The sequence below is a fragment of the Callorhinus ursinus genome, unplaced genomic scaffold, assembly GCF_003265705.2.
Source record: "Callorhinus ursinus isolate GAN/ISIS: 27379988/994484 unplaced genomic scaffold, GSC_fseal_2.0 scaffold11, whole genome shotgun sequence".
NCBI lineage: Eukaryota > Metazoa > Chordata > Mammalia > Carnivora > Otariidae > Callorhinus > Callorhinus ursinus.
This window is the reverse complement of record NW_027397073.1, coordinates 2,006,432-2,033,020: the sequence shown is the minus strand read 5'-3', so window position 1 is coordinate 2,033,020 and position 26,589 is coordinate 2,006,432. Positions and strand designations below refer to the sequence as shown.

Sequence of the window (26,589 nt, the reverse complement as noted above, 5' to 3'; positions counted from 1 at the left end):
AAGAGAGAGACCAGGGCTGGGGCAGTGAGTGCAGGGCAGAGCCCAGATTCTGGTCTGCAGAATGGACAGGTGTGTGACAGAGAGAGAAAAGCCAGGACAACACAGTTATTTTTAGCAGCGGTGACCAGCCAGCAGGTGGCTATGCCATTTACTGAGACGGATCTGCAGGAGGAAGGCCTGAGAGGAGAGAGGGAGCATGTGAAGTCCCCGTACCCAATTTCCGGCTGAGCCCAGGGTGGCTAAGGCTCCCAGGGCATGGCGCTCACCTTCACTGCAGAGGCAGGTGGCCTGTGTCCCGACCCTCGGGGGGGCCAGGGTGAGAGATGCACAGAGGGGCAGGACACTGGCCAGGAAGACCAGGGTCGCCGGTGCAGGAAACCAAGTGGGGGGCGGGGCTGGAGAAGAAATCCCACAGAAGCCTCATGGAGTACAAGGAAAACAACGTTCCTGTTATTTTATGTTTTTTGAAAACACATCGCTCAGAGATGAAGTATTTATAGTTGAAGTGTCATGATGTCTGGGAATTCCTTAAAATATTCCAAGAGAAAACAACCATAACAACAAAGTGAAAGGTAGCAACAAAACTTGGCAAAATGTTGTAAATGTTTTATGAAGAATGTATGTGTGTGTTTTCCAAAGGAGATTTGAATAACACGTAGAATAAAAGGGGGAAAAAATCAAATACTCAACTAAAACGTCCTTCATAATCTTAACAGGAGACAATTCAATAAAGTGGGTGATGGTCTTCAAAGCTAGAATGGGGAACAGTAAAGTGACCATGAACCACTTTTTTTGGAAGACTGGCCTTAAAAGGCAGGGCAGGACACACAGGATGGAGGAGGAGAGGACCAAGGGACCAAGGTGGTGATTTTTTGGTGGGAACAGGATGTCTCGAGCCTGAAGGAAAGAACCAACAGAGAATGAAAGACCAAATCTGGGAGAAATTGGAAAATGGATGCTGTGTTCCGTCTAGGACATACCTGGAGCTCACACCCAGGTTCTCAGAAATCCCAATCCGTGTTTTCATCCCTATGTGTTAGTTCTTAACTTACACAAAGTCAGCCAAGAGACTCTCTGACCCTGAAACAAGAGCTCAGAAATCTGAAACATCTGGTTCTGATCCTGTGATGGTTCTCTGCCCACCTGTTGAACATGGGTGATATTGTCTATACCCCTTAACTTTCGGGATCGCCGCATGGTCTATGGGGTAAAGGATGTCTCAGTGCTTTGGAAAGCGGTAACAGGTCACATAGAGATCATCATCATTACCCATCTGCATGCACAGCATGAGGCAAAACAAGAGTAGAGGGTGTGCATGCCCAACAGGCCTGGACCCCAGCAGTGTGTCCACAAGTTACTGGTTGTGTTGCTTTGAGGAAGGTGCCCTTCCGGGACCTTCTGTGTGTTCACCTGTAAACTGGAGTTAACAATGCCGACTTTGAAAAGTGCTGTGAGACTTGACGTTCCCAGCACAGAGGGTGTCCTTTCAAACATCAGCTCCCTGTTACTTGGTTCTGAATTTGCCTCTCCGGAATGAACCAGCTCTCCCTGGAGACGAATCACTGTGCAAAATTGTTTGACCCAGGTCTTTCTCAACCCTGTCCTCATGTTCGAGCTTCCCCTCCATCAACCACTGTATTGTCCACCTCTGGCTTCTCCGGTTCTTCGAACCTGCAAGATGGCCGAGCAGTGGCGCGGCACAGACGCGTACTACCTCGGAGGAGTGCGGGCTGTCTGGCCGGGGCTGGGTTTGATCGCAGTATCGTGCCCGCAGAGGCCCACTGCCGATCTCCCTGCCTGATGGCTCTCTTGGAGTCAATGTCTTCAAGGAATCATTGACAATGACCTCAGTCCCTTTCTTCTATCAAATCTGACAATTCAAAATATGTTCTAAAGGTACGGTGGGTGGGGTATTTCCCCAAACACTGCTCTGTGGCTTTTCCTCACTGAAATCCCCGTGTCACTCTTCTCTCCCACACCGAAATCTTCTTGCAGATTACCCAAGTCCACTAAGGCTTGAGATCTGATGCAAATTTTAATTCCAAGTCATCACCCCAATGATTTTATAAAATTGGTTTGAAAGTTTCAGGCCAGTGCCACTGGGTCGCGGTGACACATAAGCATTTGGTTGGGTTAGGAGATCTTTGTCCTCTCTCCCCGAGTGGGCTCACGCCTCCTCCACCCACGCCCTATAGCCCGGATCCACCCGACGTGGAACTCCCCAGATGCCGCCTCCTTCCCCCGGTGGGAGAGCGCCAGAGCACGTTCCGCTTCACGCAGCATTCCCACCCGGCACCTGGGGCTTCGCTCCGCCATGGCAGGCGCCCAGGATTTGTTGGATGGATTTATAATGTCAAACACGTCCTGTACAATTTCTACAATTTTCAAGAAGTCTGAAATCTTTTGAGGAGACTTGCACGTTCATCTGGTTCCAATTTGCCTCTCTGCGCAAGAACCCTGATATTTATTGCCTCAAAAATGAACATCAAGCTTCTGTTTGACCTCTGCAGGGTCAGGGAGCTCGTCAGTTTAAAGGGCAGATGGCCTGACGGTTCAACGGCCTGACCCTCAGGTCCTTCTCCATGTGGAGCCACAGTCTGTGCCTTCCACCGACCAGGGGCAGCTCTGCAGTGCAAACTCCCCACAAGTCTTCACTTGCTCTTTCTCTTGGTAACCCTCCAAGACCTCACAACCACTCACCCGTGTTGTGTGAAGATTTTCTTCTTTAAGACACCCCCTCTTTGGATTCCTGTTCCCCCGTCCTGGACACGTTCTAGTTCAGCACTCTTTAACAGTAATTCCCCGAACTGAAGTGAGCATGACATCAGGACACACAGTGAAGCCCCAGGTCAAGTGGGGACGACGTTTCTCCCGCCCTGGACACAGCTCCTCCACTGACAAATCCGGGTCCAGAAAAAGGCGAGATTCCTCTTGGCCTCTGAAACTTGGGATGTTGGCCACGCACTCGAAGCTTAGTCTGAGGCCCCCTGTAGAGACCCGGCGTCCCGTCAGGAGAGGGCATGGAAAGAGACTCCCCGGACTAGCTTCTTCAGTTGGAAAAAAGAAAAAGAGTGTTCCCATTAAAACTTCATTTCACTCTTTTCTCTTCCCACAGAGGAACCTGGAAGGGTGTGTCACCTGACGTCACCTGCCGCCAGGTCCCTATGGCCCTTCCCGGGCCTCAAAGCCCTGCCATGGCCTTGTGTGTCCACGGGCAGACTGTCCAAGAACTCGTCACATGGGCCGAGACCGGAGCACTTCCCATTTTCCTTCAATCATTCTGCTAACCTCTTGAATGAGAACTCACCTTTTAAAAAGGTAAGATTGAGAACATGAACAGCCCAGATGAGAAATGCACACCATTGTTTTCAAAACAGCAAGACAGCAGGGGAAGCAGGTGCTGTGGTAAGCGGCGGGATTTGTTTTTCAAGTGTGTGTGCTGTGTGCTTGTGGTGTGTATGTGTGTGTGTGTGTGCACACACGTGCGTGTGGCGTGGCCACGCCCAGTCCCTGCATCCAGGGAGCTACGTGGCAGATTACAGCACAGCAAATGTTCGCTGGCCACCTTCCACACAACTCCCGTGGCTCGCTGTGCTATTCGGTGACCAGCAGGTAGACGGAATGAAAGCGCCTTCCTGGAGGAAGGAGCATGACTACCTGTAGAAAGCCCGCGACTGGGGAAGGTATCTCCCTGGGTTTGAACCTGAGCTCCCATGCCCGTGTCCTCTGTTAGGAGTTCCCCGCATCAGGGGGTACCGGGAGATTCGGGCCGGGGATTTCTGCTTGTACCTAGCACAGGCTCTCAGTTCTTCAGTTAATGTCAGCTGCTTTCTCCAGAATTTGGTGTTGCCAGGTCCTCATTTAGAATCAAGACCCTTGTCCTAGAACCAGCCACGAACCAGAATGAGAGGTTCTCAGCAGTTTGAGCCACATAAACCCCACCTGTGACGAGGTCTGCTTCTGCACACTATGAAACCTAACGGCCTTGCGGGGAACCCCTGAGATGGTGCTCCGATCCTCGAGCAGAGGGGCATGAACTCGGCGTGCTGTCCGTCTCCCCACCGGACAGACACCAGCGTGGGCCTGGGGCGCTGCACCCCGTGCGGCCCTCTACTTTCCTCCGTGGCACAACCCTAAGGCCATGTGCAAGGGCCCACCCACACCCCCTCTCTTTTCTGCCAGTGGAGACATAGTCATACCTTCTAACTTGAAAACACTTAACATCTTTTTAAATTCAAGTTCCGCGAGTGCCTCGGAACCCCCACGTTCTTGATACCATCATTTCCTCTGCCTGGGGGTTCGTTCCGCGTCCATCCCATACACATCCCGCGCGGCTCACACAGCGAGAGCGAGAATGGTGTGTGCGTCTGGTGCGGGAATGAAGAGGTAAGCTTCAGGAGAGAACGAACTATAGCGTCACCTTCCAAAACAAAGAAACAGTGTGTATGCCCTGGAGTCTACAAAAGATTAAAAAAAAAAAAAAATACTCTGGCCATTCTGACGTAGTTTTAGATGAATTACCTTGTGAATCATGCTTAAAACTCTTCTGCTTATACAAAGAGTGCCAACACTTGGCTTTGTGTTCTGCCAACGAATATAGAAAACCAGAGATCAAGACAAAGGAATTAGGCCACCTCCTGAAACCAGGGAAAAAGGTCTTAACAAATCTCAAGAACTCCAAGATCTTTTTATTGATTTCAAATTCCAATAGAATGAATATGTTTTATCTAAATATTTTTATCACATAACTGAAACATTGAAGTATTTTTTTCAGAAATAGAGTTAACTACATCAATCTAGTTACAAATTCTAATATAAAGAGTACAAAATATAATGTTATAAATTGTATTTAAAAAAAAAGAAATACAAATTCTATGGTCTTTTGCATTTTACTGCCTCGAAGTATAATTAGCCAAGTTGGTGAAGAATGAACATCTTCCCTCGGTCCCGTGACACGGGCATGCGGGGGCCCGGGAGTGCACTTTACACCACCACTGGGAGTCCTGGCCGGTGATTTTTCTTTTTCTCAGTGAACAAAATGCTCTGCACTTAGAACTCACCAAAGTTAAAAGCAGTAAAACAGCATATGCTACTTCGTCTAGAAAGTGGGAAGGAAAAGTTAGACAAATACAGTCCCTCTTGTTTGTACATCATTGAAACCTCTTGGGGTTTGGGGGGTGATCGTATTTTGCTTTAAAGCAGGGTGTTGGTAAAGGGACTCTGGCCACGAGAATCCAGGAGGCGCAGTGTCTTTTGGACACAGACTGACACGTGTAGTCCCTTGGTGATCCAGGGGTCCAGGGGACACTCATCCCATGGGCTATGAGCGCTCTCGCTCGCTCTCGCTCTCTCAGGGGGAAGAACGAGCAGCTCCCTGGGAGGCACCGAGAGAGACGGCACCTCTTACTTGCTGCACTCAACACTACATCCATCCTAAAGCAGTGCTCAATTACTAAATCTAGGTGTGCGCGTGCCCTTATCGAGATGTTTCTATAACGTTACATAACCCATGACAGAGCGGCCAAGTCTAAAGATGGCTCTCGACACACTGGGCAAACTCCACATCTTTACCTGACCCTGCGGCCACGCGTAATTATTAACCAGAGCAATTTCATGGGGCACGTGCATTTCAGGAAACCACTGTCTTTCTCAGTTTCAAAAATAAGTACGTATCGGAGGGACCTCTCAAAGCATTTAATACTTTTCAAAACTGGAAAGGCAAAATCCACGTGCCTTGAAGATCTGGACTGTGTTTTGACCAACGTGAAATGTGTCCATCTGAGACGCCAAGAGACCCTCCCAAAGCAGGCAGGAAAGTGGCAGAAGGGCTGAGTGTGTCCCAGGGAAGAGGCTTACCAGCTGATTTTTCAGAGAATTTAAATGTTCATTCTTCAAATTAAGGAATATGAGTGAATAACCTGAAAGATTCCTATAAGCTCATTATTATTTCTGTGTTATTTGCCTTGGACAACGAGGAAGAGACGTGAGCCGGGAGGAGGAGGGGGCAAGGAGGAGAGCCAGACCAACGGAGCCGCGCCAGGAGCGCGGGTGGGGCGGGGAGGTACCCGGAGAAGCTGCAGTGTAGACAACCAAACCCTTTATTGTCTAAGTTACATTAGACGCCAACACTGTAAAAATCCTGTTAAGAAACGAGGAAACAGCAGGTCGGTAGAGGTAGCAGAAAGAGTCCATAACAGTCAGAAGAGGACTTACAGGAGAGATCGTGCGGGAATTATCATTCGAAAAAAAGCGAATCAAAACATATTGGCTAAATAAATAAGAAAACACAAATCATATTAAATACAATGGTCAAACGGACATCAACGCATTAACAAACCCAACAATACTGATGGCCAGTGGGAGAAAGAAACCACAGTCAGGCCCGAGAACGGCATGTCTTGGAGGGTGGCGTCCTCGGAGGGTCCTCCTCCATCTGCTCAGTTACGTGCAAACCTACTTCTGCGCTCTGCACGGCACATGCTTCCGTAAGTGGACTCGGGCTGCACGCTCGGCCCATAGGACCCCCGGCGCGCCCCCCTCTTGCCACCAGGCAGCTCCGACTGCTGGCGGGGCTCCTGGGTGCCACTTCCGGAGCAGGAAGAATGGACACGACACCTCCGTGTCACTTTGGGTACAGAACTGCTTTTAATCGCTAGAACACAGAGAAAGACAGGACCGGATCAGGAGCCCCTGTGCATTCCTGAACTGTCACTATTCACTTTTAGCCGAGAAAATGAAATGTGGAAGTTATTACTTTGGGGAAACTATCAAAATGATCAAACGTAAGTCAACAGAAAGGCATTCTGATTTCTAGGGTGAACAGAGGAATGTGTCTCTGCAACTTTGCTCAAAATACAGAATAGTCAATTACAGCTGCTCGATAGAATCTGCATGACATTCCTAATTACACCGACACAACAGATCATTCTGGTACATATCTGGTGTAAGAGTATCAGGAAAAAATAAGTAAAGACGTTACATACACACACATACGGATACATACGTGTGTGCACATCCATATGTATGGAGAAGCTGGTCAGTTACATTGCATTGTTTGCAAGTGTTGCCACGTAACCAGAACCTCAAGTAATTTAAATTCAGTAACAAGTAGAATCCAGAACCAAACATTAACTAATAACAACATTAACAATAATAATAATATAATAATAATTCAACAAATCATTAGAACAGGAAAACCACACTTTAGGGTTTGTGTGTGTGTGCGTGCACACGTGTTTAAACAAATCTTTGTATCAGAAGCCCATTTTCTACAAAAAACTGCACTAATCCATTACTGTATTAAGTAAACTGTCGCTCTCACCAGTATTAAAGGTTAGGATAATTTCTGTACATGTAAAATTATTGCTTTTTTGAAAAATATATTTAGCATGCTCGTTTTAATCCATTTCCTGCCTTTACAAAATTTCACAATTAAAAAAAACCTAGTAAAGCTTTTGCAAAAAATTTCACAGAACATTTTCATTCAAGGCAGCAGTAACTTTTGATAATGCATAAAATCATATGTGCAAAAATCTGAAACTCTCAGAAATATTACCATCACACATAGTGTCACGGTAATAGGAAAAGAAAATATTTATATCTGTGGAATACAATTTTAACTGCGTACACTGCACGGTTTAAGATCCTTTGTTATGGGCCTTAACCCCCACCACAAAAACTTGCATTTGCGGGACTGAGGAAGAGGTATATAAAGCCGCCCCCACCCGGGGGCCTGGGGACCTCCACGCTCTGGGAATGAAGGTACTCATCCTGCGGAGGCCCCCAGGCCCCAGAAGAAAAGACACCTACTTGCTGGGCTGGTGGAGGGACAGATGGAAGTGGGGGAGGGGGAGAGCAGAGGCTTCCAGAGCACCAGGGCCCCCAAACCTGCTCAGGGATTCTCCCACCATCACTAAAATGGGTCTAGACCAGGAGGGTTCAGTGGCTAGAGAATTTACGGGCAGTCTTCCTTGGTGAGCAGTTTGCAGAATGTAGCCCTGTTACAAAAAGGTCCTGAGAATAAACAAAGAAGCCTGCTTGTCTTAGTGTTCAACTAGCTCTTTTCCGAAACAGAATATAAGCACTCCCATAGACATGTTTCCTCTGTGGGCTCGCTGAGCACAGATGATGGGAAGGACGGAAAGAGCACACGGGAAGCGCCCATGGCCCCCGAAGGCCACCCCAGACAGTTAGGACCTGGCCGCGGCCCCGCGCCAGTGAGCCTGCTTTCCACAGGCTACCTCCTTCCACTCTCGTATGGACTATCTTAAATACCCCTACGACACAGAGAGGCTGTGGTATTAATACTCTGCCAACCTCAGCTCCACCACCACGTGTCCTGACATTACCCGACAGTCCTCCTGAGCATCGGTGGCTCCTGCACGGCGCTCGGCTCTTCAGGCTCTCGGACACGCACAAGAATCTCTCTCCAGTGTCTCAAACGTGTCTCGAACAACACAGATGCTTGTGCTCTCCTGTGCCTGCCAACACCACTGTTTATTGTAAGAAAATAGGGGACTATGATGGATGAGCACATAGATGCATAGAGAATATCTACATGGGATTCTAGAGTAGACCATCTTCATTTATTCTGAAACGTTTCACAAGGAGGAGAAGCATCTCCCTTCGGTCTCCACTGCAGCACAGGGCTCCAGGATCAAAGGCGTCCGGTCGGGAGTCCTGCAGCTGTTCTTCCACGGGGTGGTTGGGGTCACTGCTGGGACGTCCACGAGGGGGCTGCGAACGGCTGTCATGGGGCACCGGGGTTCGCTGGAAATGAGTCTCTAGGTTCCCTTTCTGAGAGGCACTGTCAGGACGGTATCTGGGTTAGAATGGTCTCTCCCCTGGATGAGAAAAAGCAGACAACAGAAAAGCTCATTTCTGCCTTTTGGTGTCTAAGTGCATCTTTCCTATTAATTTCCTTATCAACACTCAAGAACACAAACAACGACCTTTAGGCAGCAACCCCGTCAGGCCGGTGAAGACCCCTGACCTCAGTGGTCACTCACTGTGCTCGAGCACGAGAGATTTTAAAGGGGCCTTCCTGCCTTATGGAGGCAGCTTTGGACTATCATTTCTAGAGATTCAGAGAGGATCCTTAGACTTCTCTGTTTCACACGTAAGAATGGCGAATAATAGCGTCTGAACCGGCTCTGAAGGTCAAAGGGTGGCAAGATGGAATTGGGGGAGGATTCCCAAAAAAGCAGAATTCTGTGGTACAAAGCAGATTCACAGGTGAATGATGGTTTCAAAACAAGGCTGAATTTGGGGGTCATACAAACGGAATAAGAAAAGGACAGCTCTCACATAGGTCTGTCAGAATCGGGAGTGCTTTCACCAGCTTCCACAAATAATTACCATGTTGCAAAAACAGAAGGGGTATTCTAAAGTCAAGTGCACTGCAAGATAAAAATGGGAATAAATGTGAGCCTGTAGCTTTTAGAGAAGGCTCTCAAATGACATTTGAAGCATCACTATTTGAACAATGGAGTTTACGATCTGAGGACAAAAACAACAGGGCAAGATTAATCTCACTAAACTGCATTAACCTTCAGCTAAAGTGCTGATGAAGTGAGACCAATCGCTTGAAATTAACAGGCATACATAAACCACAGCACCCGCACAATCCTAACTGGTTTCCAGCTATGCCTCTAGGAACCCTAGAAATCAGGGGTGGGGGGTCTGGTTGACATCACGAATTAAGTGCTTTTTAGTTAATAGTTTCAGAAAGCTCCTATTTAAAACTAGCCCTACATTCATGACATCCAGTAATCAACACTGAAGGAGGTCCAGTAAGATACTCGACAAAAATTCTGGGCGGCGGGGGGGGGGGGGTCGGGGTCGTTGAGGGCGGGCACAATGGTATAAACAGAAGTTTATCTGCCATGTAACAGTAACACCACATCCTCAAGTAGATGGTGAATTTCCTGCAGTAAGCTGAGAGCGAGGTTGTACATTTTTTTGCACCGCGACATCACACCACGGAGAGATTCATCAACAGGGTGCTTTCAGAACTGCTTCTAGATACATTCGAGGAAGGAAAATGGCCTTTGTGCTTGCCAAGAGAAAAATGAGAGTTATTGTTAGTTGTTACATGAATGGCCTTGGAAGTCTCTACAAAGTAACTGTACGTAGCAAACAAACTTGCAGGCGATTCCAGAGTGTGGATTCTGTACACACAACTCGGACTGCACCCCCAACAGTCACCTGGACCTCTCTTCCTTGGAACCAGGATACACAAACTTGCACGGGCAGATAAAAAAAACAGCAATAGAGAGGTTACAGGAGGATGGGCCCCCTCCATAAAGGACAGAAGTTTTAAATTGCAAAGCTCAGAAAGTTTTAGAAATGTTTCAGAAGGCCTGCAAAATCTGGCAACCCTAATAACCAGGTTGTTAAAGTTTAGTCCATAAATCTAGACACAAAGATGCAAAAATATGCTTTAAAATTGAAGGGATATGTTCAAATAGCATCTCGTTCTTCAAGGAAGTCATTCTGACTTACTGATTCATTGGGACCACATTTTATTACTCAATACAGCTGTCCTACAGGCTTTTTAGGAAATGAAAGAAATTCATTTAAGAAATCAGGCAAAGGGGAAATGTGGTCACGGAAGAAAGGAGTTACAGAAATACTTAAGTGCACACACAGTATTTTGAGCACACGCAGGTTGCTTTCTCCCCCCTCCTAGACAAGAGTACTCAGAGAAACACGTTTCTGGAAAATTTGGGTTTTTGTTTTTGTTTTTGTTTTGCTGCTGTGTGAATTGTGGGCCTTTCAGTAATGCTGAAAGAAATAATTATATTCCTTAATGCATTTCAGTGTTCTAGAGATGGATATTGACTTCTGGAACTTTGTAAGGTCTACTTTTGTCCCTTTTGTCTTTATAAGGTAAGGGGATGCATATGTACTCGTGTTGGGGGGGGTCGATGACAAAAACCCCTCCCAGGACACACAGGGACCTCTCAGCCTTCAGATGGAGAGGTACAGGATTAGCGTCTGGCACACGTGTGTGGCGCTCACTGCTTAATGATGTTGCACGCACCTTCCTGACCACGACCTCTACTGGTTGAGCCACGGGTGGGTGGCAGCTCACGTGACCGCGTGTCACTTTACACGAATCACTCATCCTGTTCACAACTTTTCATAGTATGTTTGACTTAAGAGAAAAATGGATAATGTGTTTTAAGATGTTTGTTTGGTTTTATGAATATGAAAGCTGTTTAGACACCTGAGCTGGATTTTGAAATCTGATCTGTGATGCTAAGAATCTAACAGTGATCCAAAATCTGACTGTACATGTATTCAAGTATGCCCACTATGTGATTTCTCCATCATCTGCATTATAATATCCACAGCTAAACAGGAGATAGATTAGGGTCCCATTTATTTTCTCATTTCCCCTTATTCTGATTAATGGAAATATTTCTCTGGCTTAACTATTTTAAAATAACATTTAGAATAATAAGAAATAAACTATTAATCATAGTCTTTAAATTTTGGCAAGGAGTCTAAACACACTGGAAACACCAGATTTCCTATTTCAGCAAAAGTCAGTCTGGCCTTTTATTTTTTTTTTCTTTAAAATTTTTTATGGTTATGTTAATCACCATACATCATTAGTTTTTGATGTAGTGTTCCATGATTCATTGTTTGCGTATAACACCCAGTGCTCCATGCAGAACGTGCCCTCCTTAATACCCATCACCAGGCTAACCCATCCCCCCACCCCCTCCCCTCTAGAACCTCAGTTTGTTTTTCAGAGTCCATCATCTCTCATGGTTCGTCTCCCCCTCCGATTTACCCCCCTTCATTCTTCCCCTCCTGCTATCTTTTTTTTTTTAACATATATTGCATTATTTATTTCAGAGGTACAGATCTGGGATTCAACAGTCTTGCACAATTCACAGCGCTCACCATAGCACATACCCTCCCCAGTGTCAGGGGGTTGCAGGGAGAGAGGGTTCATTTTTCTTTGTTCTAAATATTATTTTAATTTCTAATGTTTAACCACATAACAGAAAAAACAATTTCTTCACAACACACACAAAAAAAAGCCTCCTAGTTTTTCCCCCTAACATCCACAGGACAATGATACCCATACCTCAGCCTATTATTTTCAAAAAATATTCTCCCTAATGATGAATACTGGTGATTACTAGAAATTAAACATTTACTCAGTCATGCTAAATCTATGACAAAGCATCTTGAAATGACAAGATGCATGAAGCTCTCCTCTCATTTATAATTTTGCTTCAAATATTAGCTACCCTCATGATCGGAATTCAATGCATATTAACGAGAAGCACAAACAGCGGGGCCTTTATTCCTGAGGGTGGGGACAATGCGCCCACGGTGTGGTCATGCCTCACTTGTGAGCACGGCCCCCCCGCTCCAGCACCCAAGCCCTGCGAGAGTAAATGCCTGCCAAACACACATGGTGGCCACGAGCCTCCTTCTACAAACTCTACTGCTGAATCCACACCCATAACTTGCAAGCGTTCGGCAACCCTGTGCACTCCACCTGCGGGAGGAATGCCCGTCGACCAGTGTGCGTACAGAAAAGAGAGTGTTGCCAAAAAACACATCAAAAGAGAATCATTTCACTTCTCCTCAAAGTTTCTGTTCATTCGGACCCAACGGAATCAGACCCATTTTGGCTCGTGGACCCGGACACCGTGCCTCATGGCCTGTTTCACTCGGAGACCCAGGACATCGTGATCTGTCCGACTCAGCTAACACAGAAAATCTGGATACTACTCCGGCAGAGCCGGGGGGGCTGCAATGTGGCCGCAGGTGCGGCACAGCGCCTGCCTGGCAGCTTGAGGCCTCCACGCCCAGAGCAGCGACCCGGGGCCCGGCGTCTCGGCGACAATGCTTTTCTCAAACGACACACCCTCCCTCTCAGGAACAACTCGTCCATAAAACAAGAGCCTTTGCAAGCACGCTGCCGGGTTCTGACCAAGCCGGGAGAGGCCGAGGAAACAGAACGGCCACTAGGGCCAGTTCCCCAGCTCAGTCTGCGAGCGTGGCCCCGCGGCCCGGCCTGCGTGCAGCGGCGTCCACGTGGGAGCGCACGCGAGTCCCCTGCGGTCACGACAGACAGCAGTCGTGCACGGAGTCCACAGACCCGGGAACCTGCGTGAAGCCACACGCCTGGGGGGAGGGGGACAGTCAGATCAGAGCTTCTACTCAGGACCCCAAGATCTCAAAAGTTTATATCACTTAGTTCTCCGAAAGCAGAATTCGCTCAGTGCGACTGGATTTCCATGTTGGAAGCTATTAAACACACATCACCTCCTGTTCTTCTCCACTTCAAACCCACATATTCACTTTCCTGTTGGACACTCCTAGTTGGATCCCCAGGAAGCACCCCCAAACGCGGTTCAGATGGGACCAGGAACCTGTGTTTGCCCTGCTTGTCCTGCCAAGTTCCGGGCCCAGGGTAGGCCTCCTCCTGAGAGCTGGTGCTTGCAGCCAGAACTGGGGTCAACTCAATCTCCTCCCCCCCCCCACACCCCACCTCCTGTGCCCAAACACCTGCCCTCCACCAGCCCCACCCTAACCTGGGCCCCCGTGTCTCTCGCAGATTACCCCAAGCACTGCTAAAGCGGTGCTCAGCCACCTGTCTGGACCCGCCCTAACCCATCTTAACATCATCAAGCCCAACACTCCTTCTAAAGACAGGACACTGATGACTCGGTCCCCAGCTCAGGGCTCTCCGTCCCCCAGCGCCGCTGAACTCTGCTCTGCTCGTCCTCCATGGGAACATGTGCTTCCACCCCGGGGGGGCTCCTGCAGGGAGCACCACGCCAGCCCCCACACTGGCCCCCTGGTCTCCTAAATGCCCACGTCCAGGTCCCAGGACCCTCACCGTATGGCCACCTGGACCAACACCACTGTACTGTTCTGCTCTGTTTCCTTGTCTGAACCACCCCCTGGACCTAAAGAAACAGCAGAGCAGGAAAAATAAATACCCAGTACTCTGCTTGTCTCCCTAGAATTACAGAGCCTGGCACATGGTAGGTGCTCAATAAATACTGTTAATGACTGAGTCAATGATTATTTTAAAAACTGAATTTCCATTATGAATATCTGTAAAAGTCCATTAAGTATCACATCAAATAACTTCTCCACGAATATGTTATATGATTTAAAAAAAAAAAAAACAAAGCCCATGATCCGCAGCTTCTAAAGTTCCCAAGAAAAGAATCTGACTTACATATTAATTACTTAATGTTAGTAAAGCACACCAAAACATGAGGAAGAACATGCTGGTGAGCAGCATGACTCCCACTCCAGACAAATAACCACAGAACTGCTCCATGGATATGCATTATACCCTAAATCTAACACAGCAACACTGAGAACTACAGGATAAAAAAAAAAAAAACACCAAGATTTAAGCCTGTACCTGTGACTGGTTTTCAATTATCTTGGCAGATATACCTCCTTGGGAATTCTTAAATTCCAAAGTATGCTAAAGAAATGGGAGCTTCTTAGAGAACCAAAACATTCACTGATTCATCACCAAAAGCTACTTTAGGGGCGCCTGGGTGGCTCAGTCAGTGAAGCGTCTGCCTTCAGCTCAGGTCACGATCTCAGGGTCCGGGGATCGAGTCCCGCATCGGGCTCCCTGCTCAGTGCGGGGTCTGCTTCTGCCTCTCCCTCTGCCCCTCCCGCCCTGCTTATGTGGCTCGCTCGCTCTTGCTCTCTCTCTCTCAAATAAATAAAATCTTAAAAAAAAAAGAAAAGCTATTTTAAATGTAACAAAAGACAGAGAGTACTACCAGGAGCCACGATCTCAAATGTGGAATTAAGCAAACTAGCGGCCACGGTGGGAGGGGCAGATCAATCCAGTGCGACATCAGGGTCACAGGCCTGGGCGAGCGCTGTCCCAAGGCTGGACAGGAAGAAAGCTGACCCACCGCGGGCCCTGCACCAAGAGGAAACAACCACGTAGAGCACGTAACATGCATCCCTGGAAACATGAGGTCAACGGGTCAGTTGGTAATAAGTACAAAACTGCAGAACTTGAGTTCACGGAGACAAAAACAAAAATATAAATACATCTTTTCTCAGTCATAACCAAGGATGAGTATCAAGTCTTATGAATTCCCAGCATACCTACAAGGAGCACAGAAATAACTTAAGATGCAGTCTTAGTGATGCTGACCTACCTCTCCCTGTGACAGGAGCATTTTAAAAGAGACTGAGGAGAACGAATGCACAGGAAGTAGACCTGACGTGTGCTCCTGAAGAGTCTCGTGGAGCTCTTTGTGGATCTGCCTGGTGTTTCCCACCCCACCAAACACTCTCGTCAAAAAGCCATGTCTCAGGCAGATTTAACAGGTCCCCGACGCGCCACACTTTGCACTGACGCCAGTCTCAACATGCATTCTCCGATTATGGTGCAACCTTGTTGTTACCACGTGCCACAAACACATCGTGGGGGCTCTTTTTGCAAGGCGGTTTATTTCTGTGAAAAAGGAGAGGGTTACCTAATTCGAGCGGAGGTCACATGTGTTTGGAGATCTTTTAATTCCACATTCGGAGAGATGTTACTTATTTCAGTGAACTAACTTCTTTCTATTCTAAACTATTGGTTTTATTGAGAGAGAGAAATCACTTACTGAAAAACTGTAACACACGACAAGGCATTTAGTCCATGACATATGAAGAAAAGGCTTTTTAGCAACAAAGGGGAATTCTAAAATTGCAATAAAACACAAGCACAAAGCGCTGAGGAGGCCACGTCCGTGCTAAGGTCCACCCTTGCGTGGCAGTGGCCCTGTTTCACTGGTGGCTTCACTGTGAACCTTCTCTTCTACAGAAACAGACCAGGAGGGCTCTTGAGCTTCCCATGAAGCCTCCACCACCCTCAGCATCCTCAACAGCCCCGAGTCCCACGGATGGTTACGATGGTCAGGACTGGACCCACGAGCTTGTGCGGACCCAGACACGGGGCCTGGATGCTTGCTCTGGAGGCAAAGAGACGCCTCTTGCTTTACAAAGGGGACAGTGTGCAGCTATGGAATCCCGTCAGAAAGCCAGAATGTCAACGGAAAATGCCGGTGGGAGGAGAGGGCAGAGTGCTGATCTGTGAGGGGACAGAAGGGGGGAGCTCTTAGCCCAGGACAACTTGCAAGGCCACTGAGGACGGCGTGTGCCTCGCGACTGAGGAGCTCACACCAAATCCATCAGTGTGTGCAAGAGCGCGGCCACACTGTGTGGACAGAGCAGTGAACATACAAAGGCCACGCGCGCTGGGCCACACACGTGAGGCATGCGTGCACGGCGACTGTGTCGGGCAGGGAACCAGATCAAGGAGCGGACACAGCCGTGGAGCGCCACACGCAGCCTGGCACTTCTCACGGAGGAATACCAACACGCCATGCTAAGAAAGAAGCTGGCAAAACTTGTTCTCGAACAAACTTGTGCAAAAACACCTTGGGTAGAAAAGCAGGACTCTCTAGTGTGGCGAGGCACCTCGAGTCTCCACCAGTCGCCTCACCCCCAGCAGGACCAACAGCGCTGCATGCACCTGCCGCGTCCTTGTAACTCAGGGCCGCGACGGCCGTCGGGTTTGTCGATCGCCCCCAGACTGTCCTGAAGGGCTGGGTCTACATCAGAGCAACGCAGTTATTGGCACTTCTGGCAAAAAGAAAAACCACTGGGTGCTTTCGTGCTGAGCATCACAGCACGCCTCTTCCCAGCGACCACGTTAAAACCCGACATCCAGTTAACCGGAAGACCTACTTGTTTGGGGGCGTCTGCGGAGGTGGCATGGGCTTCAGCACCTCGGAGGTCATAAGACTCCAACGCCACTGTGGGAACAAGGAGCATGCCAGCTTCATCACGGCGCACGAAGCGAGGCCATTACAGATAAAGCCCTTGCCCTAGCCTGGGGCCGGGAAAGACCAATTTGCTTCAAAACTCCATGTAAGAGACGGGGATGGAGCTGCCTGGGCCACGGCTCTCTTTAATTCAGACCTCACTGCTGGAGAAAGTAGTCACTGACAACGTTAATTATCAGTGTCTGTGGAGGGGGACCCCCCTCCTGCCTTACTTACCATTTGGCCTCTGTTGTCTGCATCAACTGGCTTGCTGCCCGCATCCTCCACGCTCCCACACAGAGCCCTCCGGCCCCCTCCTCCCGCGGGCCGTGGGGTCCCCACGCACAGCTCTCGGCCCCCACGGTCGCGGGCAAGCTCGGCACACACAGGCCCAGGGCTCCTGCCACCAGCACTGACCAACCAGCACAGGGGCACCCAGGGTACAGGGTACACAGCGCCAGTGAGGAGAGACGCCCGTGCCGCGTGTCACGGTGACGGCATGGTGACTTAGGTGCGTGCTGGTGGCAGCAGAACCCATTAGCATATTCATTGCTGAGAATTCAACTCTCTTAATGGGACATTTGCAAACAGGCTTATCTCAACTTAAACCACACGGTGCTCGGACGTGAAGGAAAGACCATTCTGGGGGCCAGGTGGGAGAGTCTGGTGCGTGAGGCCTCCCGGGCCAGGAGCTCGCGTGCCAGTGGCTGGGGACGCAGCCAAGGCCGAGGTGGCTGGGCTCCCAGGTGCCCCCCCGGGGTCCGCGGCTGGCCCAGGCCCAGTGGCGGGCGGGGTACCTGTGTGGGCCCGTGTGTGGGCCCTGAGGCGGCTGGACTGGTGGAAACGCTTCCCACACTCCACGCAGACGAAGTCTCCTTGGCGGGCCTGCGTCCTGAGCGTCCCTGGGCGGTGGTGGCCGTGGGTGGTGTGCAGGTGGGGCGGCGGCAGGGGTGGGGGCGAGAGGAAAACAGCATTAGTCTGTCTAACGGTGTGACGGGGCATGACCAGCAGCCTTCCCCCAGGCTCTGCCGACAGCCGGTACACGCGGGATGGTGAGGGAACATAAATCACAGGACTTGAAACCCACACCGTGGCCCCGGGGCGGGGGGGGGGGGCGTGCGGGGCCTCGGGGCAACTGGACGCCCTCCCGCCATCCGTTGCCCGGAGACCGGGGTGGTACCGCGGAGACGGCCAGGGGCAGGGACGGGGATGCTGCAGTCTGGCCACCTGTCCCCACCACGCCACTGACACTGTCCACCTGGCCCCTTACCTGTGTGCCCGCACGCCCTCCAGCGCACAGACAGGACACCTGGGAATCAGGCCGGGCACAGGCCCTGGCCCCACGTTCCCTTCTGTGAGAAGGGGGTGCAGATGGCCCTCACCTGTGTCTCTCTGAATAAAGGCCAGTGCTCACGTCAGGGGAGCGGCTCCAGAGGGCCTCCCCCTGAGCCCCATTCTCACTGCTGGGCTCAGCGGTAACTCGACGGAAACACAACACAAAAACACCAACCAGAAAAAGTTCTGCCCGGAGTAACACATTTTTTTAAATGATGCTCATGGAGCTGAGTGTGTCTGCCCCTAACATCTGATATTTGAATGTAAAAGGCAAATGGAAAGGATGACAAACAGTCTCCATCAAATCAGCTGAAACCAAATTCTTGTCCGAATTCAGAGTGCATCCACAGATCAAAAGGACACAAAATCACTTCTGCACTGCAGACAATGTTACGGACATAATCCTCAAGAACATGTGTGCGCTGTAAGGCAGACCTTGTCCGATTTCTCACAGGGCAAGCCTTGAACATGGGTCTTAGGGAAACAACCCAGTCTCATCCTACGAGAACCTTCCCTGGCAATCACTTTGGTCGTGCGGAGTCTCCTGGGTGTAAGGGGATGGCTCGCCCATCTGGATTCTAACGATGCCTACACCGGACACCTGCTAAAGATCATGAGAAACAACATGGCGTTTGCGTCTTCACACACTACATTGTTTCAATACTTTTTTGTAAGGAACTCTATCAGCTGCCTATCTCCCATCCAAAGTGGCAGCAAAAAAACACAGCACCTCTGCTCAGCCGACCCTATTTCCTTGAATTAAGGATGCATCAGCATCAGCGTGTGCGCACACGCGCGCGCACACACACACTGTCTCCCGTGTGTTTTGCCACATCATTTTCTCTTTACTTTTTAAGAAAAGACCCTTGCCCTTCATGGTCAATAATATTGTGCCCAAGCTCCTCCAAAATTCTGAGCTAATCAAAAATGTTATGAACTTCATTTGAATTGAAGACTGCCTGGTGAGCAAAGAGCTCTAACACTCTGACCTAGAAACCAGAGTTGTGTGGGAAAGGAGGCCGAGTGAAAGGCAGGAGAGAGCCTTCCAGAGGCAGGCGCAGACTCTGCTCCTGAGTCCTGCAACGTTAATTTAACCCGATTATGCTGCAACATACATATGCCATCTGCAAGGGGGAAAGGAGCCTGGACACCATCGGCAGGACTCTATGCAGAGCCCAACAAAGGAAGCACACACCTCTCATCATCATCACAATCAATGTGTCCTTGGTAGAAGTGACTTTGTCAAGTCCCAACAACAGAGACCTTATGTCTTACTCTATATATAGAATAATCTCGTCCTATCATCTTCAAGTTTTTATTCTAAAATCCATATTCTCACCTAACATAGGCTGAGCACGAAGCCTGAAAATATAGGTAATGTGTTATTTTATTACTATTCCATCAACAGAACAGTCCTACTCTATGGATAGAAGTTTCCAGACTCGCCAGCCACGCAGAGAAACCCGTGTGTTTCAGGCTTCAAGGGCTGTAGTCTGAGTCCCTGCAGCAAGAGACAGTGGCCACACCCCAGAACATCCTTTCTCTCTTGGCAGAGCTTCCACACAAACATCATTCCGTCAAAACACACGTGGGGAAAAGACCTCTGAGAATTCTCCGCCCCGACGTCGGGAAAGACCCGATGCCTCAGAAGCACCTCCAGAAACCAGGGCTTCTGTGTGAACAGAACACAGGCCCTGAAATCAGAGTCACATGGCCCCCCGCAAATGTTTCACATGTAAACAGATGGCTACTCTTCTTGGAGAATTCTCTTGTGCACACTTCTGCCTCCCCCACTGCAAGCTGATGCTGGGCGGTACGTTCCCCTGAGGCCTGTGTGGAGGAGTTGAGACCTTTACGCCGCAGGGGACACCCCCCGGAGAGGAGGCCCACAGCCAATGCATCAGACCACAGAATGAGAGCCGAACAGCACGGACAGACTCGTAGAGTAAGACAGGCCAAAAACATGACCTGGAATAGAGATGAACTTAACTTTCTAGATTCGTGACTCAAACATCAACTGTAAAATACACAGAAGCTATGGATGCACGGCAACCAGTGGAAGACAAAAACCTTAGGAATCTGAGTCACTGGCACATTCAGAAACGCGTCAGTGACATGATTTGGGAAGCTGCTCATACTTCCCAGGCTGCAAAAATGGAAGCAGAGCCTCTACAACAGGAAACATTAATACTCCACTCACATCTCAGACACTCAGGCCCCAAACCTGCTGGATTTCCTTCCACCACAACACTTGAAGAGCCATAAGTAAACATTCCAAGAGGAGAAAGGAACCAGCAAGGGCCTGGTGGCTACAGATGGGACACGTGAGCAGGGCGCAGACCAGCCAAGGCGTTCGGAGAGTCAACAGACCTTCCTGAGAGAGAGAGAGAGAGCCTAGGCCTGGCTCCAAAGTCAAGACCGGAGCCCAAGGGGAGCCGCACAGGGAAGGGCCATGCAGGGGAGCATCCCGTCCAACCGTGCGGCCACCACACAGACACCAGCCAAGAGACCTAGACAAAATGATCCCTTCTTCCCTAAACCCGGGAAACCACAGTTTCTAGAAATGCACTTAATAGTATATCACAGCTGAAAAGTTTAGAACACTCCCCTTAAGAAACCCAAGTATGCATGAACTTAAACACTCTTAACACCCTTAAAATACACCACCTGTATTTCAGTGTCTACATGGGCAGAGCCAATAACCCAAGAGGAGGACACATGCGTTACGGACAATTTAGCATTTCTCACATTTAAAAGAAAAATATATAATCTCTCTTAAAAACACACACACTAAACCCTGAAACCATTTAAAATTTTTAAGGAAAAGGAGAACATTTCAGGCTACTGTGTACTTGCAATCTGTCATCTGAAATTCTCAAAACCTTACCTTGAAACTCACTTCTACTTTTTTGGGGGGAAAACCAAAGACAGCACTGACCCACGGCAGCACGAAGGGAAAGCCGCTCACGGTGGGGACCGGCCGCTGCGGCTCTGCGTGACATGCCACAGGCCTGGGCGCTAAGCAGAAGCCGCTGACACAGTGAGGCGAGCCCCTAGCTCAGGGCACCCAAGACCGTGGTCACCAGAAGGACCGGACAGAGAGGGTCACGGCTGCCGGGAACACGGGTACCCACTGAAACTCACCCATCGGGCGCCTACAACTTCTCGGCTTTCGGATTCAAGAAAACCCAAACCTAAAGAGATGGATCTGCCATCAGATCTAAAAGTCAGCCGATATATCATTATTCCGTTTCACAGCAAATAATCTGCGTGATTGGAGAACATTACTGAGACCGTGCAAAGCTCACTTAATGTAACTGAAATGTGAAAATGAGAAAACGCGAAGCCACGCACCAGCTGTGTTCTGCCACCCACGAGGGGCGCGTGCCCAGCTCCACCCTGGCACGGAGCACCTGTGCCCAAAGGGGTGAGAGTCACTGTGCCGTACAAGCACCTCGGCACACAGTGTGTCTCAACAACCTCCGGGCAGCCACGCCTTTAGCTTCCTTCTAGAAAGTTCACAAGAAGCCCTGGCTCTGAGCAAGGAGAAAAGGACATCAGCCTCGAATAAGGACCCCACTGGCAAAATCTCCAAGACCGTGGCACCCCCGAGTGTTTTCCTAGTCGAAAAATACCTTAGTGTTTCCTCACGAGCCAAAGGCACCACTCACCGTGCCAGGATGGCTCCAGCGTGCCCGTGGACCCGGGCAGGTGCCGAAGTCCCCGGAGGTAACCGGGAACTCAGGGAGAGACCCACCTTCTCGGCTAGCCACCCACGGCCACTGCACATCTCACACCGTGGATGTGGGGTACCTCACTGTTCACCTACTTCCACCAAACCTTGAACTACGTTCCCCCAAGTGCTTCCACTTGCTGGAATTTGAGGGGCCGGATCTCAAAGGTCATTTTTGATGGTAACCTACTTTAATGACAGGGGCATGAGGAACAATTCAGTTCAAAGAAGGGTAATGAACAGAGAGACACAGCTCCATCAGGGTTTTCATATGCCTGGTTTTGGTTTTTTAATAGCAAATCCTTAGATGTCCTAGTGTTCTCTTAAGGGAGAGCTACCCACAGTTCACCCTCAAGGACGAAGGCATCCTACCCAGCGTGTACCATCCCTGGCGGTTCCTCGTCATGCTCGTGACGAGGCGTCAATACCCAGACACTGGCAGGAAAGGAAAATGGCCACTAAAGGCATATCTTTTCTGGAACTTGGCACAAGCCAGTCCCCCAAACTTTGTATGGTACATTCATACTCCGCACGGTTTGCTTACTAATGCCAGTGAACTACGTATTTTTAAATTACATATGTACAAAAATAAGGTAGTCACTTCAGATGACCATTTCTGCCTTTTGAGAGAAAAGAACAATGAATATCTACTGATTCTATGTTTAAAATGACAAAGGAAGGGGCACCCGGCTGGCTCAGTCAGTAGAGCCTGATCTCGGGGTCATGAGTTCGAGTCCCATGCTGGGCAAAGAGCTTACTTAAAAAAAAAAAAAAAAAAAAAAAGACAAAGGACATGAAGGGCATCAAGGCTGCCTGCTCGTGTCAAATTTCAGCTATGTCTGAATTAACATCACCAGGAGGGAAGTCCCGCGGGGCCGGCAGCTTCATGCCCCCAGCACCAGGCACCTGCACCCTAGAGGGCAGAGCTGTGGGGGCCGGAGAAGGGTGCATCTGCCCCACCCTCTCTGTTCTGTGTTCAGACACACAGCCAGAGGGCAGGCAGCTGCCTGACCCCCAGAGGAGAGGCTCCTCCGTGCGGCCCACCAAGGACGGTCACTCCCGCGCTCACCTGGGCAGGCAGGGAGGGGCCCGTCTTACCTCTGTGCTCTAGTGCAGGACCGTTGGCACCCCAGCTCTGGTAGAGAGAAGCAAAGTCCTTTGGAATGTACGTCTTGAAGATATTGAGGATGTCCAGGCGCTTCTCGTGGCCGTCAGACGCAGGCTTGCTGGCGTGCAGGGCGGGCTGGGCCTGCAAGGCTGCGTGCCCCCTGGGGCCCGCTCCACAGCTAGCCAGCGGCCGCAGCTCCTGGCCGGCCTTGGAGGGGGGCTCGCGGGGAGGTAGAGGGGGGCCCCCATCACCTTTCACCTGTGGCTGACCCTGAGGCTGGGGGCTGAATTTGGCTTTTAGGGGGTCCGGGGCACTGTGCTTATTTGGGGGGCCGAGGTTGGCCCCCGCCGGAGGGGTGACATACTTGTCCCCTGGCCTGCTACTGGTAGGGTGCTGGGTGCCTGCCCGGGCAATGACAGAGGGCGTGGGGGTGGCACTTCGGCTGAAGCCACCGCCGCCTGCCGCGGGCCCCGGTCTGGGGCTGGCCTCCTGCCTGGGCTTCGGCAGGGGCAGCTGCGTGGGGGCGCCGTGCGGGTCAGGGCCATGGCCAGGTTTGGTCTGCCGGGGCCCATCGGGGCCGGCCACCCAAAGCGCACAAGGGCCCCCGGAATGGCTCTCCTTGCTCTTCGGCACGCTAGCGGCTTTCGGGGTCACGCCCAGGGGCGAAGGACTGCCTTTGGGCCCCGGCGCCCCTCCCGGCACCTGAGTGCGCGTGAACCGAGCGATGGGCAGAGGTTGGCACTCTTTGCCCCCGAGGGCAGGCGGGGGGCCCGTGCGTCCGCTCCGGGCAAGGAAAACCAAGTTGTTTCTGATGCTTTTGTAACCATTGGGCTGAATCCACTGGGGGGCCATGGAGTTGCAGCTGACCCTGTGCCAGATACGCTTGTGCATCCACAGGACCTCAGGGTAGTACGTCTTGTGGTTGCAGTAAGGACACGGGTGAACGGCCAGCGCAGCCTGTAGGGACGAGGCCAGTTCCTTGTGGCTGGGGTCGTCCCGGCTCGACCTCTCGCTGAGGTCTAGTGGGACCAGGTCTGGGGCCGGCACCCTCCTTCCCCCCGCAGCGTGCTCCCTCGTGTGCAAATCAGACAGCTTCTCCTTCAGGGGGTGAGCTGGGCTCGCGGACAAGAGCTGCAGGTCTGATCCCTCCGGAAAAGTCTGATCCGAATGTGAAGGGAAGTCTGCAGTGTCCCTGGAGATGGAGACCTCCTGCTTCAGGTGAAACGCGGGCGTCTTGATGTCCACGGAAAACCTGGGCGGCTCTGCTCTCTTGTTAGCATCTCGGCTCCTGTTTTCGAGCATGGACACGGAAGCTGCGCTCCCCGCTCTGGGATCCCCGGGGCCTGTGGCTGACACGTCACTCCCAGGCGTGTGACTCTGGTCTCCATTGGAGAGCACAGTCGATACCACCTCTTCAGAAAAGCAGAAGCGGAGTGGCTTTCCCCCTGGAGGATCAGAATGTAAAACGTGACGTTACCATTTCTCATCAGGACAGAACGAGACACAGTAGCACACCCAAGGGCACTGCGGCCCCCACGCGCAGGGTGCGCGGGTCCTCGGGAAACAACGGGGCTGCTCCCCACAACACTCTCAACAGTGGGCCAGATTTGAGGGCAAAAGGGCAGTATCTGGGGTGGGGTTGGTTTCTTCAGTTGATTAACTCAGTAGATTGTCTGGAGAAATAAACTCTAGTTGCCTATAACTATGCAGTTACTCGTTAACAGAGGGTAACTAGTTGTACCAAACACCAAGAAATACCTGCTCTATACTAGCACAAGGCTTCCCACGACTTTCAGAGAACTCTCTAAATGCACTCACAGTTAGGGATCCTGAGGACATAGGGCAAGAAGCTGCAGGGACGCTGAGATGCAGCCCACGGTCACACAGAGGCTGGGCCTAAAAATGGCTTACTTTGCGCAGGGGATCCTGTGGCGGCCCCAGAAATGTCTGGGCTATAGGTCGACTTCACACGGATGCAGAACGGTCCCTAATGACTCTCTCTCTTAAGGTCCACTGTTCCATTCCAAAAGGTTTGACAACTGAAGTTCCCCTTCAGAGGCATGAGAAGGAAGGGTAAGTGAGGCTCCTCATCCCCACCTTTTCCCGGAGGGTTGCCCAGGGCAGGGGCCCTGAACTCTCTGCCCCTGGAGTTCCCACCACGGTGCTCCCACAAGAGAGGCAGCCTGGGTGTGCCCAGGTGCCCTGGCACAGGGAGGCCCGCCTCTTCCCAAACCAGGCTGCACGGAGGGCATCAGCAGCAGGTGGGAGCGGGGCTCCATGCCCTTCAGACCGACATGCTAAAGCCTCTGCAGAGCCAGACCAGACTATACCCCAAGGGGATTCAACACAACTGGAGAGAAACTCCATCTTACATTTATTTGCACTGACGACTTTGGGCAGAGTGAGCTCAACATTTGGAAGGTGTACAAATGTTCCTGGATATCTCAAAACTTTCCAAACCACAGAACACAAGTTCCTATCGTGGACACGACGCTGAATGCCACCTGTCACCGTTGCAATGGGTTAAAATGTCAAGGTGCCCACTCATGGCAAGGCCCAATATCGCTGGTCTTCATTTAAGAATATTTAGAGACTTAAACATTTGCAGCAAAATGTAGGTATCTATTTACAAAAAATGTTCTTTAAAAATCTTCTAAGTATATTTTTTGGAGTTAAGGCTCAGGAATCCCAACAAATTGGTATTTTTTTTTAAATGTATTCTAAAGGAATCTTCATGGAAGCAGGAAGGCATCCTTCAGAGAATGCGTTTTGACAGAGATCAGAAGGAGCAGAGTAACCAATGTGCAGTTTCAATTAGTAGGTAGTTAATGAGCCACTCCGATGCAGTATTAAAGGACTATGTCCCACATAAAACAGGTGACCAGTACGTAGTGATGAGCAGGAGGGGTGAGGAGGTAAGACACAGGAGGAATAAATGTTCAGATCCCTGTCAGCACCAAAATGCTAACACGTGATCCACTCCGGGGATGTCCGCCTGTCCTGAATATCAGGTCCTGTTCCCCAGAAGGCACACTGAGCAGCCCTGGGCACCTCTGCTGATTAAAGGGCACTTAACCTGGGACGAAACGTGCAGAAAACTCGTGGCCTTTCTTCAATTCCCACTGATGCTCAGAATGTCAAAGTCACTTTTAAATGTTCAAAGAGAGAAACTCCAGGGGTTGGGGGCCCTAGTTTTTCCTGTATTAAAGGAATACGAATTTATGAAAACACATGCCAGACACTATGAGTCGAATTCCGAAGTTGAAAGAGAGGACAGTGTAACCTGACACTGTATATCTGGGGGGGTTTCAAAGCACATCTGTCCAAGTCCCCACATTTTATGCTCCCAGAAAGGATTATAAAACATCACAGCAGAACTTCCAATACCTCTGACCAAGACACTAAATCACGAGACGCCTGCGACCTGCACTCGGTCACTGGAGCCATCGATGGGGGTGGGGGCAAAGCTGGTGTCACAGGAAACCGGTCGTGAGAAAAACGGGCCTCCTTTCCAATGGCCGTCTAACTCCTGGAGGACAGTTCGGAACGAGGGACACGGGCAATGGCCGTCTAACTCC

The 26,589-nt window shown here is 50.3% G+C and overlaps 1 protein-coding gene across 13 annotated transcripts in view; it reads right to left on the bottom strand.

The window, feature by feature from the left end:
* Positions 1-6,080: 6,080 nt before the first annotated feature.
* Positions 6,081-26,589, bottom strand: part of ZNF516 (zinc finger protein 516) — a 116,240-nt gene continuing 95,731 nt past the window's right edge. For 11 of the 13 annotated variants that reach the window (XM_025886410.2, XM_073898020.1, XM_025886409.2 and 8 more), the window contains 4 exons: positions 23,002-24,456; positions 17,633-17,737; positions 16,759-16,826; positions 6,081-8,843 (listed from right to left, as the gene is read on the bottom strand). In XM_025886410.2, the coding sequence (XP_025742195.1) occupies positions 8,784-8,843; positions 16,759-16,826; positions 17,633-17,737; positions 23,002-24,456 (1,688 nt within the window). In that variant the 3' untranslated portion in view covers positions 6,081-8,783. The remainder of the gene's footprint in view (positions 8,844-16,758; positions 16,827-17,632; positions 17,738-23,001; positions 24,457-26,589) is intronic. The other 2 variants (XM_073898023.1, XM_073898024.1) reach the window with 2 other exon arrangements.